The sequence below is a fragment of the Scyliorhinus torazame genome, chromosome 10 (genome assembly GCF_047496885.1).
Source record: "Scyliorhinus torazame isolate Kashiwa2021f chromosome 10, sScyTor2.1, whole genome shotgun sequence".
Taxonomy (NCBI): domain Eukaryota; kingdom Metazoa; phylum Chordata; class Chondrichthyes; order Carcharhiniformes; family Scyliorhinidae; genus Scyliorhinus; species Scyliorhinus torazame.
Window position 1 is genome coordinate 38,989,474 of NC_092716.1, and position 16,679 is coordinate 39,006,152.

Genomic DNA, 16,679 nt, shown 5'->3' on the forward strand with positions numbered 1-16,679 from the left:
CTCCGTCCTAAATCTACTTCCCCTTATTTTGAGGCTATGCCCCCTAGTTCTGCTTTCCCCGACCAGTGGAAACAACCTGCCCGCATCTATCCTATCTATTCCCTTCATAATTTTATATGTTTCAATAAGATCCCCCCGCATCCTTCTAAACTCCAATGAGTACAGTCCCAGTCTACTCAACCTCTCGTCATAATCTAATCCCCTCAACTCTGGGATCAACCTAGTGAATCTCCTCTGCACTCCCTCCAGTGCCAATATGTCCTTTCTCAGGTAAGGAGACCAAAACTGAACACAATTGTCCAGATGCGGCCTCACCAACACCCTATACAATTGCAGCATAACCTCCCTAGTCTTGAACTCTATCCCTCTAGCAATGAAAGACAAAACTCGATTAGCCTTCTCAATCACCTGTTGCACCTGCACACCAACTTTTTGCGACTCGTGCACCAGCACACCCAGGTCCCTCTGCACAGCAGCATGTTTTAACATCTTACCGTTTAAATAATAATCCATTCTGCTGTTATTCCTCCCAAAATGGATAGCCTCACACTTGGCAACATTGAATTCCATCTGCCAGACCCTAGCCCATTCACCTAACCTATCCAAATCCTTCTGCAGACTTCCGGTATCCTCTGCACTTTTTGCTTTACCACTCATCTTAGTGTCGTCTGCAAACTTTGACACATTGCACTTAGTCCCCAACTCCCAACTCGTCTATGTAAATTCTGAACAACTGCGGGCCCAACGCTGATCCTTGAGGGACCCCACTAGTTACAGGTTGCCAACCAGAGAAACACCCATTTATCCCCACTCTCTGCTTTCTGTTAGTTAACCAATCCTCCACCCATGCTTCCACTTTATCCTCAATGCCATGCATCTTTAGTTTATGCAGCAACCTTTTGTGTGGCACCTTGTCAAAAGCTTTCTGGAAATCCAGATATACCACATCCATTGGCTCCCCGGTATCTACTACACTGGTAACGTCCTCAAAAAATTCTACCAAATTAGTCAGACACGACCTACCCTTTGTGAACCCATGCTGCGTCTGCCCAATGGGCAAATTTCCCTCCAGGTGCCCCGCTATTTCCTCCTCAATGATAGATTCCAGCATTTTCCCTACAACCGAAGTTAAGCTTACCGGCCTATAATTACCCGCTTTCTGCCGACCTCCTTTTTTAAACAGTGGTGTCACGTTTGCTACTTTCCAATCCTCTGGGACCACCCCAGAGTCTAGTGAATTTTGATAAATTATCACTAGTGCGGTTACAATTTCCCTAGCCATCTCTTTTAACACTCTGGGATGCATCCCATCAGGGCCAGGAGACTGGTCTACCTTTAGCCCCATTAACTTGCCCAATACTGCCTCCTTAGTGATTACAATCATCTCAAGGTCCTCACCTATCATATCTTTATTTCCATCAGTCACTGGCATGTTATTTGTGTCCTCCACTGTGAAGACTAACTCAAAAAACCTGTTCAGCTCCTCAGCCATTTCCCCGTCTCCTATTATTAAATCTCCCTTCTCATCTTCCAAAGGACCAATATTTACCTTAGCCATTCTTTTTTGTCTTATACATTTGTAGAAGCTTTTACTATCTGCTTTTATGTTCTGAGCCGGTTTACTTTCATAGTCTACCTTACTCTTCTTTATAGCTTTTTTAGTAGTTTTCTGTTGTCCCCTAAAGACTTCCCAGTCCTCTAGTCTCCCACTAATTTTTGCCACTTTGTATGTTTTTTTCCTTCAATTTGATACTCTCCCTCACCTCCTTTGATATCCACGGTCGGTTTTCACCTTTCTACCGTCTTTCTTTTTTGTCGGTATGAACCTTTTCTGAACACTGTGAAAGATCGCTCGGAAGGTTCTCCACTGTTCCTCAACTGCTTCACCATGAAGTCTTTGCTCCCAGTCTACCTTAGCTAGTTCTTCTCTCATCCCATTGTAATCGCCTTTGTTTAAGCACAAAACACTAGTGTTTGATTTTACCTTGTCATCCTCCAACTGTATTTTAAATTCCACCATATTGTGGTTGCTCCTTCCAAGAGGATCCCGAACTATGAGATCATTAATCAATCCTGCCTCATTACACAGGACCAGATCTAGGACCGCTTGATCCCTTGTAGGTTCCATTACATACTGTTCCAGGAAATTATCCCGGGCACATTCTATAAACTCCTCCTCAAGGCTGCCTTTACCAACCTGGTTAAACCAATCGATATGCAGATTAAAATCTCCCATGATAACCGCTGTACCATTTCTACATGCATCCGTTATTTCTTTGCTTATTGCCTGCCCTACCATCCTGTTACTATTTGGTGGCCTATAGACTACTCCTATCAGTGACCTTTTCGCCTTACTATTCCTAATTTCCACCCAAATTGATTCAACCTTGTCCTCCATAGCACCAATATCATCCCTTACTATTGCCCGGATGCTATCCTTAAACAACAAAGCGACACCACCGCCCTTACCGTCCATTCTATCCTTTCGTATAGTCTGATACCCTTGGATATTTAACTCCCAGTCGTGACCATCTTTTAACCATGTTTAAGTAATGGCCACTAAATCATAGTCATTCATGATTTGCGCCATCAACTCATTTACCTTATTTCGTATACTACGATCATTCAGGTAAAGTACACTTATGCTGTTTTTTATGTCTTTGTTATGAATCCTAACACCTTGATCAGTAACTTTTCGCAAATTATTTTTCATCTTACCCTTTCTCCTAATTTTCCTTGTCTTTGAACCCATATCTCTACATAATAACCTGTCACGTAACCTGCTGCCTTGATCTCCATTAACCATTATACTGTCCATAGCTTTAAACTTCCCTTCCCCCCAACTTGCTAGTTTAAAGTCCTTGTGACCAACCTATTTATCCTATTCGCTGGTCCCAGAATGGTTCAGGTGAAGACCGTCCCAACGGTACAGGTCCCTCCTGCCCCAGTACTGATGCCAATGCCCCATGAAATGGAATCCCTCTTTCCCGCACCACTCCTTTAGTTGCAGCGGATCGAGGCATTCTGGGAGTATGGAGTTGATGTGCCTCATGGCCAACTTCTCAAAGCACTTCATAATGATCGATGTCAAGGCTACCAGACGATAAGTCATTGAGGCACGTTGCCTGGTTCTTCTTTGGCACTGGTATGATGGTGGTCATCTTGAAGAAGGTGAGGACCTCGGAATGGAGTAGGGAGAGGTTAAAGATGTCCGCGAACACATCTGCCAGCTGGTCCGCGCAGGATCCGGCTGCACGACCAGGGACCCCGTCAGGGTGTCGCTTTCCGGCGGTCCACTTCCAAGAAGGCCAATCTGGCTTCAGAAGCTCTGACGGTGGGTATGGGTGTGTCCGAGTCTGCTGGGGCAGTTAACAGCGGATTGATGGTTTCCTGCCCGAACCAAGCATAGAATGCATTGAGTTCATTGGGGAAGGGTGCGCTGCGTTAGTCTGTGACTCTAGCTTGGTCTGATATTGTCTCTTGGCATCCCTGATGACTTTGCGGAGGTCGTATCTGGATTTCTTGGACAGATCAGGGTCGTCTGACTTGAACGCCTCAGACCTGACCTTCAGTAGGGAGTCATTCTCCTGATTAAGCCATGGTTTCCAGTTGGGGAATGCACGCACTACTTTCTTTGGCACACAGTCTTCTACACATTTGCTGATAAAGTTTGTGCCGGTGGTGGCATATTCGTTTAGGTTGGTGGCGGAGTTCTTAAATATGGACCAGTCCACTGACTCCAAGCAGTCACGTAGGAGCTCTTCTGTTGCCTCGGACCAACACTGCACGACCTTCTTAACCAGATTCTCCCACTCATGTTTCTGCTTGTATGCCGGGAGAAGGAGCACCGTCTTATGGTCGAGTTTCCGAAGTGCAGTCGGGGGGATGGATTGGTAGGCGCCCTTGATTTTTGTGTCGCAGTGGTCGAGTGTTGGTGGAACAGGAGATATGTTGGTGGAATTTTGGCAGTACACTTGAGGTTGGCCTGGTTGAAGTCCCCGGCCACGATGAACAAGGCCTCCGGGTATTCTGTTTCATTGTTATTCATATTTGTGTACAATTCATCCAGCGTCTTCTTCACTTCCGCCTGGGGTGGGAGTAGACCGCTGTGATAATGGCTGAAGTGAACTCCTGTGGAAGGCAGGGGCTGGTTTAGCACAGTCGTCTAAACAGCTTGCTTGTAATGCAGAACAAGGCCAGCAGCGCGGGTTCAATAACCGTACCGGCCTCCCCGAACAGGCATCGGAATTTGGCGACTAGGGGCTTTTCACATAACTTTATTGAAGCCTACTTGTGCCAATAAGCGATTATTATTATTATTACAGGCAGCACTTCACAGTCAGCTATTCCAGGTCAGGGGAGCAGTAGGACACCAGGGTCGCCCGGTCCAAGAATCAGGAAGAGTTGATGAGGAGGTAAACCCCTCCACCCTTTGCATTGCCTGATGACGCCGTGCGGTTATGCCGGTGTATTGAGAAGCCTTCAGGTTGTATGGCACAGTCCGATATGGCAAGGGTGAGCCATGTCTCTGTGAAACAGAGCACACAATAGTCTCTTACTTCCCTCTGAAAGGTAAGTCTAGCGTTAAGCTCGTCCAGGTTGTTTTCGATCGCTTGGCCATTTGCCAGGGGTATGCTGGGGAGCGGAGACTTGAAACCGCGTTGTTTTAGTCTTACCTGCAGACCTCACCTGCAGGATTTGACTGGAATTTATATAATCACTGAAAAAAGGCATGCCATCAAAGCTTTTTGTCTTGCACGTGTCAAGACAGATGCAGAAATAACAATGTCCACGGTATATTGTGCATGTTCACAAATGGGCCTCAGGCAACCATATTTGGATCTGAAAAGTGCCCAGTCAACCTCAAATTACCCCAAAAGTTTGTGTAACAGATGAAGCTAGCTGCATCACTCTACTACTCTGCAGTAGCAACACAAATGGTATTCACCACTAATAGGATGCCATCATGCCAAAGAAAACATTCTGCCTATCACACAAAAGCGTAATGTGGTATACGACTTTCAATGCCCGTACATAGGCCCAATGACTGTCAAGACCCATTGACTGCTCGCAATAGGCAATGATACTCAACAAGCCCATGTTTGCAAAATTCAGAACATAATGTTTAACGTTAGATGTGACTCCGCAATTGGACACTACAATTGATTAACTCCTTGGTAATACTTTGATCAAAGTCGGCTTGTCGGGACTTCCGGTGACAACAGGCGGGAGGCAGCGCACACTGGAGGGCTCCCACTCAGGAATATGAATTTTGGAGTTTTAACGCCCGGTCCCAGGGCAACGCAGGCTGAAAAGGCTGTAAGAAGGCACAGGCAGGAGAAATGTCCAAGTTTGGGAGAAAAACGGCCATGAAAAAGGGGGTTAAAAAAAGTCTGCCGGTGAATGGAAAAGTCAGCGCAGGAACTGTAAGGAAAGCGGAGGCTGGAGCACCAGGGGCGGTCGCATCGCTCACAGCAGAAGAAATGACCAAGGTGATGGCTGTGGAGCTTGAAAAACAGTTCACAAAACACATGGAAGCAATGAAGAAGGAGATGGGGACGGTATTGAAAGAGCTGGTGGAGGAGGCGATTGCCCCAGTGAGGGCGGCGGTATCAAGCGCAGCGGCGGAGGTGTGGGAGCAAGGTGAGATACTGAAGGAAGTGGAAGAGGCATTATCGCAGCACAGTGACCAACTCACCTCGATGGGGAAGGAGTTGTGGAGGGTGATAGAGACCAACAAGGGTCTGCGAGCCAAAATGGAAGACCTGGAAAACAGATCCTGGCGACAGAATCTGAGGATTGTGGGTCTGCCTGAAGGGGTGGAAGGCCCGAGGCCGACGGAGTATTTTGCCACGATGTTGGTGAAGCTATTGGGGGAGGGGGAACGATCCCTCCCGATATGAACTGGATCGGGCTCATCGGTCATGGAGGCCTATACTACGACCGATGTGAATAGAGCCCACGCAGCAGACCATTCAAAGTGCTTGTGCAAGATTGGAAAGTTAAAATCACAATTGTCCATAAAAAGGATAACGCACGCCTTCATAACAGAATCAGGAGCTGGTGACCCGGGGAAGAGATAGAGGAGGAAGCCGTGAATATGCCGATTCTTATAATGGGTGAAGACTCCTTCCCCCGTTCCAGACGATAGAACTGTCGGCACCCCCAGAAAATGCTCCCGCCCCTATGAACCCACTCACCACTAGCCGGCGAGATGGCCAGAAGGCTAGCATCACATATACACTGTAGTGCAATTGACCGTCATTGCCAAGACAGTTGAGGCGTTTGAGCCAACAAGGGATCCAAACGCATTCTTTAAGAATAAAAACAAAAGGTTTTACATGGGCTAAATGATGTAGAGGAGATAAAGCTGATACTAATGTGTTTGTGCCAGGGGGACATTAGAAGAAATAAAGGGGGCAATTTTGACTGCTGTAGGATATGATAGAGGGGGCCCAGTGGACGGCCTGAATAGGCATAGACAAAAGAAAGGGCAACACCCAATGGCATACACCAGTCACTTGTGGATACAATTTATAGCAGTTTTTGTGCAGTTAGACAGAGCCCAATTGAACGAGCATAGCCGATCAACTTGGGTCCGAAGGGAGTCGGAACACATGTGAGAATTTTGACCCAGCCGACGGTACACACAGTAAGGCATGGGTGATCCAAAGAATGACCCGTGGGAGAATGTAACTTCGTAAAAGCTTAAATGTTCAATGAATGATTCTGTCAACACAGCTTTCTGCAACAATACTAAAGTACTACACTTCACAAGCACATCGGCAGCAGGCTCAAAGTTAACTTCTGAATGGTTCACCTTAAAACCTTCTGACAAAGAAAGCAGATCTTCAGCCAATTTAACTGCTCATTGAACTTTTAATTAAAACATTCTGTCCCCACTTCTAAGATACAATAATACGAATGCAATGCCAAAACAGCTATTCCTGCTTTATGCAGTTAATGCCACAAAACTATCAAGCGTGAACAATAATTTTGAATTTAAATACTTCACTATAATTAAAAATACATTTGATTATTGAGTTTGATACAAATAGGCCCAAGGCTAACGAGCCTCCGCGGGCGGTGCTGGTGCGGTTTCATCGGTTCGCTGATCGGGAGTGTGTGCTCAAGTGGGCCAAGAAGGAGAGGAGCAGCAGGTGGGAGAACGCGGAGGTTCGAATATACCAAGACTGGAGTGCGGAGGTGGCGAAGAGGAGGGCCGGGTACAATCGAGCGAAGGCGGTGCTGCACAGGAAGGGGGTGAAGTTTGGCATGTTGCAGCCGGCGCGACTGTGGGTCACCTACAAGGACCGGCACCATTATTTTGAGTCTCAGGAGGAGGCATGGCCCTTTGTTCAGGCCGAGAAGTTGGACACAGATTGAGGGCCGGGATGGGCGTTTGGGGACTGCGGTTGATATGTTACTTTTTTGAGGGGGGTCCTTTGCTCTTGGTTTCTTTTTCATTGTGTTTTTCTCTTTCTGGTCGGTGAGGGTGGTTAGGGCGGGTTGGGCACTCTTTTGGTTGGGTTGGTCGGGGAGGCTCTTGGAGGGGGTTAAGCAAATGGAACTGGTGTGGATGGCCGGCAGTGTGATGGGGCCCCGCGGGGAGGGGAAGGCGCGGGTCGGGGGTGAGGGGACTGGGCCTGTTAAAAGGAGCTGCGTCAGAGGTGGTCGAGACGGGGGTCTGCCGCCGTGGGGAACGGGCCGGGCGTGGGGTGCAGGTGCGTGGCTGTCCGAGGAGGGGTCATGGCTAGTCGGCGGGGGAGGGGGGCGGGTAGCCCACTGATCCGGCTGATAACCAGGAATGTAAGGGGACTGAATGGGTCGGTTAAGCGTGTTCGCGCACCTGAAGGGGCTGAAGGCGGATGTAGTTATGCTCCAGGAGACACACCTGAAGGTGGCAGACCAGGTAAGATTGAGGAAAGGGTGGGTAGGTCAGGTGTTTCATTCGGGGCTGGATGCCAAAAATCGAGGGGTGGCGATCTTGGTGGGAAAGAAGGTGTCATTCGAGGCGTCGAGCATTGTGGCAGACAATGGCGGTAGGTACGTAATGATAAGTGGTAAGCTGTAGAGAGGGTGGTGCTGGTCAATGTGTATGCCCTGAATTGGGACGATGCAGGTTTTATGCGGCGCATGTTGGGTCGGATCCCAGACTTGGAAGTGGGGGGCTTGATAATGGGGGGAGACTTTAACACGGTGCTGGATCCGGCACTGGATTGCTCCAGATCTCGGACGGGTAGGAAGCCGGCGGCGGCTAGAGTGCTGAGGGGGTTTATGGACCAGATGGGAGGGGTGGACCCTTGGAGATTTGCAAGGCCGGGGGCTAGGGAATTTTCATTCTTCTCACATGTCCATAAGGCTTATTCCCGAATCAACTTTTTTATTTTGAGTAGGGCGCTGATAGCGAGAGTAGAGGATACCGAGTATTCGGCGATAGCCATTTCGGACCACGCCCCGCATTGGGTGGACTGAGAGCTGGGGGAGGAGAGGGACCAGCACCCGTTGTGGCGTTTGGAGGTGGGGCTGTTGGCGGACGAGGGGGTGAGCGAGCAGGTCCAAGGAAGTATAGAGAGGTACCTGGAGGCCAACGATAATGGGGAGGTCCGAGTGGGGATGGTATGGGATGCGCTGAAGGCGGTGGTTAGGGGAGAGCTGATCTCCATTAGGGCCCACAAGGAGAGGAGGGAGAGGGGGAAAGAGGGAGAGGCTGGTGGGGGAGATGGTGAGGGTAGACAGGAGGTATGCAGAGGTGCCCGAGGAAGGATTGTTGAGGAAGAGGCGCAGCCTCCAGGCCGAATTCGACCTGGTGACCACCAAGAAGGCGGAGGTGCAGTGGAGGAAGGCCCAGGGGGCGATTTACGAGTATGGGGAAAAGGCAAGCCAGATTCTGGCGCATCAGCTTCGGAAGCGGGACGCAGCTAGGGAGATCGGGGGAGTTAAGGACAGGGGAGGGAGTATGGTGCAGAGTGAGGTTGGCATCAATGGGGTCTTCAGGGACTTTTATGAGGAATTGTACCGGTCCGAGCCCCCACGGGAGGGGGGAGGGATGGGCCGCTTCCTGGACCAATTGAGGTTTCCGACGGTGGAGGAGGGACTGGTGGCGGGATTGGGGGCCCCGATTGGGCTGGAGGAGCTGACCAAAGGGATAGGAAGAATGCAGGCGGGGAAGGCACCGGGGCCGGACGGTTTCCCGGTCGAATTCTATAAAAAATATATGGACCTGTTGGGCCCGTTGCTAGTTAGGACCTTCAATGAAGCAAGGGAGGGAGGGGCTTTGCCCCCGACGATGTCCCGGGCACTGATCTCCTTGATCCTGAAGCGGGAAAAGGATCCCCTGCAGTGTGGGTTTTACAGGCTGATTTCCTTGCTAAATGTAGATGCCAAGGTGCTGGCGAAGGTCTTAGCCACAAGGAGTGAGGATTGTGTGCCGCAGATCATCCACGAGGACCAGACAGTGTTCGTGAAGGGGAGGCAGTTGAACGCGAATGTGCAGAGGTTTTTGAACGTTATCGTGATGCCGGCGAGGGAGGGGGAGGCGGAGATAGTGGTGGCGATGGACGCTGAGAAAGCCTTCGATAGGGTAGAGTGGGGTACCTGTGGGAGGTGCTGAAGAGGTTTTGGGAGGGGTTTGTCAGGTGAGTTAGGCTGTTGTACGAGGTCCCGATGGCAAGTGTGGCCACAAACAGGAGGAGGTCCGAGTACTTTCGGTTGCACCGAGGGACGAGGCAGGGGTGTCCCGTGTCCCCCCCTGCTCTTCGCACTGGCGATTGAACCCCTGGCTATGGCACTGAGGGAGTCGAGGAACTGGAGGGGGTTGGTGCGGGGAGGAGCATAGGGTGTCGCTCTATGCGGACGACTTGCTGCTATATGTGGCGGACCCGGTGAGGGGAATGCCAGAGGTAATGAGGATCCTTAGGGAATTCGGGGATTTTTCGGGGTACAAGCTCAACATGGGGAAGAGCGAACTGTTTGTGGTTCATCCAGGGGACCTGGAGAGGGGGATTGGCGAGCTCCCACTAAAAAGGGCGGAGAGGAGCTTCAGGTTTTTGGGGTTTCAGGTGGCCAGGAGCTGGGGGGCCCTGCATAGGCTTAATTTCACAAGGCTGGTGGAGGAAATGGAGGAGGAGTTCAAGAGGTGGGACGCGTTGCTGCTGTCCTTGGCGGGTAGGGTGCAGTCAGTCAAAATGATGGTGCTCCCAAGGTTTTTGTTCCTGTTCCAGTGCCGCCCCGTGTTTATCCCGAAGGCCTTCTTTAGGCGGGTCAACAGGAGTATAATGGGGTTTGTGTGGGCGCGAGGGACTCCGAGGGTGAGAAGGGTGTTCGTGGAGCGGAGTTGAGATGGGGGGGGGCTGGCGCTGCCCAACCTCTGTGGGTACTACTGGGCCGCCAATGCGACGATGGTGCGCAAGTGGGTGATGGAGGGGGAGGGGGCTGCATGGAAGAGGCTGGAGATGGCGTCTTGTGTGGGTACGAGTCTGGGGACGCTGGCAACGGCGCCGCTGCCATTCACTCCAAGGAATTATACCACGAGCCCGGTGGTGGCGGCTGTCCTCAAAATCTGGGGGCAGTGGAGGTGGCACAGGGGGGGGGGAAGTTGGGGCCTCAGTGTGGACCCCAATATGGGGGAACCACCGGTTTGTCCCAGGGAGAACAGATGGAGGGTTTTCGGGGTGGCACAGGGCAGGGATACGAAGGTTGGGAGACCCGTTTGTGGACGGGAAGTTTGCGAGCCTGGGTGAGCTGGAGGAGAAGTACGGGGACACCTTCAGGTACTTACAGGTAAGGGCGTTTACCAGGCGGTGGAATTCCCGCGGCTGCTGCCATGCCAGTACAGGACAGGGTGCTCTCGGGGGGGGGGAGATCTCGGAAACTTACCAGGTGATGCAGGAGGAGGAGGAGGCCTCGGTGGTGGAGGTGAAAGGCAAGTGGGAGGAGGAGTTGGGAGAGATTGAGGAAGGGACGTGGTCACATGCGCTAGGGAAGGTGAACTCTTCCTCATCATACGCGAGGCTCAGCCTCATACAGTTTAAGGTGCTGCACAGGGCACACATGACCGGGACAAGGATGAGCCGGTTTTTTGGGGGTGAGGACAGCTGTGTTAGGTGCTCAGGGAGCCCAGCAAATCACACCCATATGTTCTGGGCATGCCCAGCGCTGGAGGAATTTTGGAAGGGCGTAGCGAGGACGGTGTCGAGGGTGGTAGGACCCAGGGTCAGACCGGGCTGGGGGCTCGCAATATTTGGGGTGGCAGAGGAGCCGTGAGTGCAGGAGGCGAAAGAGGCTGGTATTCTGGCCTTTGCGTCCCTGGTAGCCCGGCGGAGGATTCTTCTTCAGTGGAAGGACGCGAGGCCCCCAAGCGTGGAATCCTGGATCAACGATATGGCAGGGTTTATTCACTTGGAGAGGGTGAAATTCGCCTTGAGAGGGTCGGTACAAGGGTTCTTTAGGTGGTGGCAACCGTTCTTAGACTTCCTGGCAGAACGGTAGACATTGGTCAATGGCAGCAGCGACTCGGGGGGGGGGGGGGTTTACTTTATTTTTGATTTTTACACTGAAGGGTCTGAGGGGGTATATATACCTGCTGTGTTAAGTCGGGATGTTAATGTTAATTTATTATTTCTGTACAGGGGGGAGTAGGGTATGGAGGGTTGCTTTTCTAGACTGTGTTTTGTACTTAACCCTGTTGGGTTCCTTTTTCATTTTGTTATTGATATTTTATGAAAATCTTCATTTAATTTAAAAAAAAATTTTTTTATAAAGAGTTTGATACAAATAACATTTCTAGACCTTCACAGATATATCGTTTGTAGAATTGGGCAAATATTACGACCGTTGGAACAATATACTTGAACCTATTTCACAATGATGTGGAGATGCTGCCGTTGGATTGGGGTGAGCACAGTAAGTAGTCTAACAACACCAGGTTAAAGTCCAACAGGCTTGTTTTGAATCCCGAGCTTTCGGAGCACTGCTCCTTCTGCTCTCCGAAAGCTAGTGATTTGAAACAAAGCTGTTGGACTTTAACCTGGTGTTGTAAGACTTCTTACTATTTCACAATATAAGCAAAAAAATAAGAATTTTCTCAGACAAACTCATATGTTGCATTTATGTGATCAGAAATAGACAATATAATGCAAAATAAAGTTATTAAAATTACCCAAGTTTTATACCTGCACAAGGACCAGCAGTTAAATCAAATATGCATGTAGGTGGCAATTTTTTCTTTTCTACCCCCACACTAAACATTGCTGCTCAATCCACTCCAGGATTTAATGCTAGCTGACACATCAGTGCAGCAATAGGAGAGTGCAGCACTGCTGGAGGAGCCACCTTAGAGACACCAAGTGGCCTGACCAAACATATATCCTGGCCAGTTGCAGTAAATCCCTGTTTAACTCTTACACTTTAACAGTCAATTATTGGATCCCATATTTACATTCAGTGTTGGGAGTTTCATTTTGAAGTTATTTCAAACCAGGGCTGATGTACGGTCACATGACCCAAGCGTCGCCATTTTGCAGTGGTTTCTCCCACTCCCTGAATCTCCCGCTTGCCAATCTCCTGCTCAATACCTCTCCTACTCCCTAGCCCTTCCAGTCTCTGCTGACCCTCTGGCCTCTCTCACTTTCTGCTGACCCTCTGGCTCACAACCTCTCCTGCTCTCTGCTGACCCTTCCTTTCACTGTCTCTGCTGCTTGTGGCTTATCTGCACAACAAAGGACATCTTCCTGCTTCTTGCCGCTCATCTCCAGGGCAGCAAATGGGAGAGGCGGGGAACAGGAAGTTCAATAAGAGGTGAGAGAGGTGGGAACAGGAAGTTCAGAAAGAAGATGTGTGGCGAGTGGAAGGTTCAGCAAGCAGGATCGGTGAGGACCTGAAGGGTTTGCGAGCAGGACAGGGAGGGCCAGGATGCGTGACGACCTAGAGGGTCAGTGAGCAGGGTCTGGGAGTGGGAGACGTAGCAAGCCAGTGTAGGTGAGCAAGTGGGTCAGCAAGCAGGTGTTGAGTAGAAAGAGTTAGCATATTTATTTTAAATATAAAAGTTAAATGGTTCAAATCGCGCCACCCTCCCCACCCCTATTTGAACCACTTACCTTTTAAGTGTCCCTTTAAATATTTACAGATACACCATAGAAAGCATCCTATCTGGCTGTATCACAGCTTGGCATGGCAACTGCTCAGCCCAAGACCGTAAGTAACTACAGAGGTTTGTGAACACAGCCCAGTCCATCACCCGAACCCGCCTCCCACCCACTGACTCTGTCTACACCTCCCGCTGCCTTGGGAAAGCAGGCAGCGTAACCACAGACCCTTCCCACCCGGGTCATTCTCTCTTCCATCGGGCAGAAGATAGAGAAGTCTGAGAACACGCGTGGATTCAAAAACAGCTTTTTCCCCGCTGTTACCAGACTCCTGAATAACCCTCTTGCAGACTGAACTGATCTCCCTACGCATCTTCTCTACTGTTGCAGCACTATACTCCGTATGCTTCACCCGATGTCTATGTATTTACATTGTGTATTTATCGTATGTCCTCTGTTTTTCATGCATGAAACAATCTACCTGGACTCTACGCAGAACAATACTTTTCACTGTACCTCAGTACACGAGACAATAAATCTAAATCCCTCCTTTACAGATGCTAGCTCTGTAAAAAGGAGAGTTTCTTACCTCTCTGCGCCCCAGTTACTCAACACCGAAGCAGCCAGGGCACGCTTCGCTACTCCTGTCTAACCCAGCCTGAGTGAGAAAGATTGGGCGAAACAAGGTCCGTCAAGAGTGGCAATCAGCCACTCGGAGGAAGTTATGTAATTTTTTAAATTATTCGTTGTACCAACAAGAAATAATCTTAATCAAAACGGTAACTATTTTAAAATTAACTTACAAGTGTCCTTGACGGAATTTTATCAATTCACTTTTTTAAGAATTTGTCTTCAACAGGAAAGAGAAACTGAAGGAGCACTCTAAGCTTTTGTAGCATGTGATGAAATATAATGCAAGATCAACCTAAAATATAATTCTTCGGAGATTTAATGTTACCCATATTGCAAGCTGGTTCAACCAGAGTGGTCAAATTTGCACTGAAAGAGCAAAACGGGTAGATGGTGCCAGAATATTACTGACATGGCATGGGTGCAGCATATCACATTCCCATTTCAACAGCCCTTCTGACCCCTGTCAATCTCCAAAGAGCTAGTAAAATACATGTTGAAGTATCTTCAAGCTAAATCATAATTTTCTGTGTGGGACTCATCTTTGTCATCCTAGGTACTATTTGCATCATGCTATGATATCTGAAAGGAACTGACTAACAACCAAAAAGAGAACTATTCATCATCATCAATCGCCTCCTCCTTGTGAAAGGATGGATGCTTGGAAATAAATTTGGGTAAATAATAGTGCAGAAAATAACAGGGAACAAAATTCAATTAATACAAGTTGTAATTGCAGTGTCATACCTTTCTTTTTTCCCACCTCTGCCTACTTTGTCACCACTTTCCTCATCAGAACCACAATCTTCCTTTCCTTCCTCCCAGTCTTTATATGATGACACCTTTGATTTCTTCTTTTCTTCTTCTTTCTCTTCCCGCTCTTTTCTTTTCTGGGCAGCCAATTTATCAAGCCCGAGCAGTGAGGTCTTTGGTGCTGGTGCTCGAAAGATATGTTGGTCATCTGTGGCACTCTTCTTTTTTATTATTAATCCCCCAGTCTGATTGTCAGGGTCACTGCCCTCCAGCCGGTGAATGGAGTCATCATCATTCATGCTCAACAGCTGTAGCAGGTAATGTCCACACCAGTCTGGTCCGAAAGGTTTAAGTAAATGCTCCTAAAAACAGGGTAAGCAGAACATTGATTATGCAAAGTTAGACACTGAAGTAGCTCAAGCTTTTATTTTACAGGAACTACTGATAATTATTAGATTCCTGCACCGCAATGTTAAAGATAGTAATCATACTGATTTGTCACCTAGTTATTTTCAACCTGATTTTGCAGAATGTATCTAAAAGCAGATATATAGATCACTACACCATTGACAGTAAACTGATTTAATTCATGTACAAGACCAACATAACTTTCTTTTATCAAACTGTCCTCAAACTTTATGCAAACACAAAATCCAAATAGTCTTTAAACGAGAAGCCATGGGGACGAAATAAATTTTGTCTATTCACTAATGCTAAACTTTGTGACCCTGAAAAGTCATTCCAGTAGTCAAGAATGGGATATGTTTGTTAAACAACATCCAAATGTTTCACAAGAAAGAGTACTGCTTCCCATAAGCACCACCTCCTTCAAAGTTCCATGTGAAATAAGACTTCTGGCTCAGTTTTGTTTATATTGCAGATATCTGCAATGAGTTGAGGGATGAAGCAGTCAGATAATGTTAAAAAGCAGTCCTAAGGCGACACAGTGGTTAGCACTGCTGTTCCACAGCACCGAGGACCCAGGTTCAATCCCGGCCCTGGGTCACTGTCTGTGTGGAGTTTGGACATTCTCCCAGTGTGTGCGTGGGTCTCACCTCCACAACCCAAAAGATGTGCAGGGTGGGTGGATTGACCACATTAAATTGCCCCTCAATTGGATTTTCTTTTTAAAAACATTTACAAAAAGCAGTCCTAGTGACGGTGCGGATACATAGCTCATCTCGCGGGGCGGTCAAATATGACAGCAACATTATGAACAGATCAGTCCCAGTTCCACACAATTGCGCAGGAATGGAATCAGTGGCACTGGAATAGACAACAGCTTCAATATTCCCAGTATTCAGCGGAAATAAGTTTCTGCTCCTCCAGTTTGGGATGTTGGACAAGATAATTTGGACACACAGTGGAGAGGCGGAGAGATATCGTAAAGTCAAGTGGGATGTCTGTCATCAGTGTACATGTGGAAAATTATGCTGTACCTTTGGATGGTGTAACTGAGGAACAGCATGTAAACAAATATAAGGGGACCAAGCACAGATCCTTGGGGCAACAGAGGTGAAAGTGTGGAGGTGGGAAGAGAAGCTATTGCTGGTGATACTCCAGCTACGAATAGACAGATGAGTGGAACCAAGTGAAAGCAGTCCCAACCAGCTGGACAACAGTGAATATGCGTTGGAGGGTGGTGCGAACAACCATGCCAAAAGCTGCAGAATGGCCAGGAGGGAAAGTGCATCTCTGACACAGTCGCATAGGAAGGATGTCATTCGTGAATTTTATAAGAACTGTTTCGGCACTGTGACAGCGACAGAGAGCTGATTGGAAGGATTCAAATCTTGAGTTCCAGGGAAAATGGGCGCAAAGATGTGGGAGGTGACAGCCCAAGGCTCCCCAATTCATTAGACAGTGCATTTGAGGATCAGACTGCACTTGCGAACCTGCTTCTTGGAGGGAAACTGACTGGGCTGAGTGACTGTGTGTTAAAAAGCCAGTGTGACCATTTTAGCCATCCCCCTTTCTCACAGTAACATATTACCTGCCTGTGAAGTTAATGCTCCCTGACAAAAAGCAGCACCTGCTGCGCCGTTTCACACCAACTCCCCTCACTCCAAACACACACAGAACGCCAGGCAGCGAGAGGCCTGTCCCCCGGCGTTGCCGCTATCTCGCAGCCTCGGCTCACGACCCTTCTTCAGCCATTCGGCCTCGCTGCCCTCACCAACATGGCCGCCCTGCCGCTCGCGGCCGACGTCA

The 16,679-nt window shown here is 48.8% G+C and overlaps 1 protein-coding gene across 1 annotated transcript in view; it reads right to left on the reverse strand.

Annotated features, from left to right (window-relative positions):
* Positions 1 to 16,670, reverse strand: part of dhx38 (DEAH (Asp-Glu-Ala-His) box polypeptide 38) — a 223,892-nt gene extending 207,222 nt beyond the window's left edge. The window contains exons 1-2 of the mRNA XM_072517951.1: positions 16,462 to 16,670; positions 14,463 to 14,830 (exon numbers count right to left, since the gene is read on the reverse strand). Coding sequence (XP_072374052.1) covers positions 14,463 to 14,767 — 305 coding nt within the window. The 5' untranslated portion in view covers positions 14,768 to 14,830; positions 16,462 to 16,670. The remainder of the gene's footprint in view (positions 1 to 14,462; positions 14,831 to 16,461) is intronic.
* Positions 16,671 to 16,679: the final 9 nt, after the last annotated feature.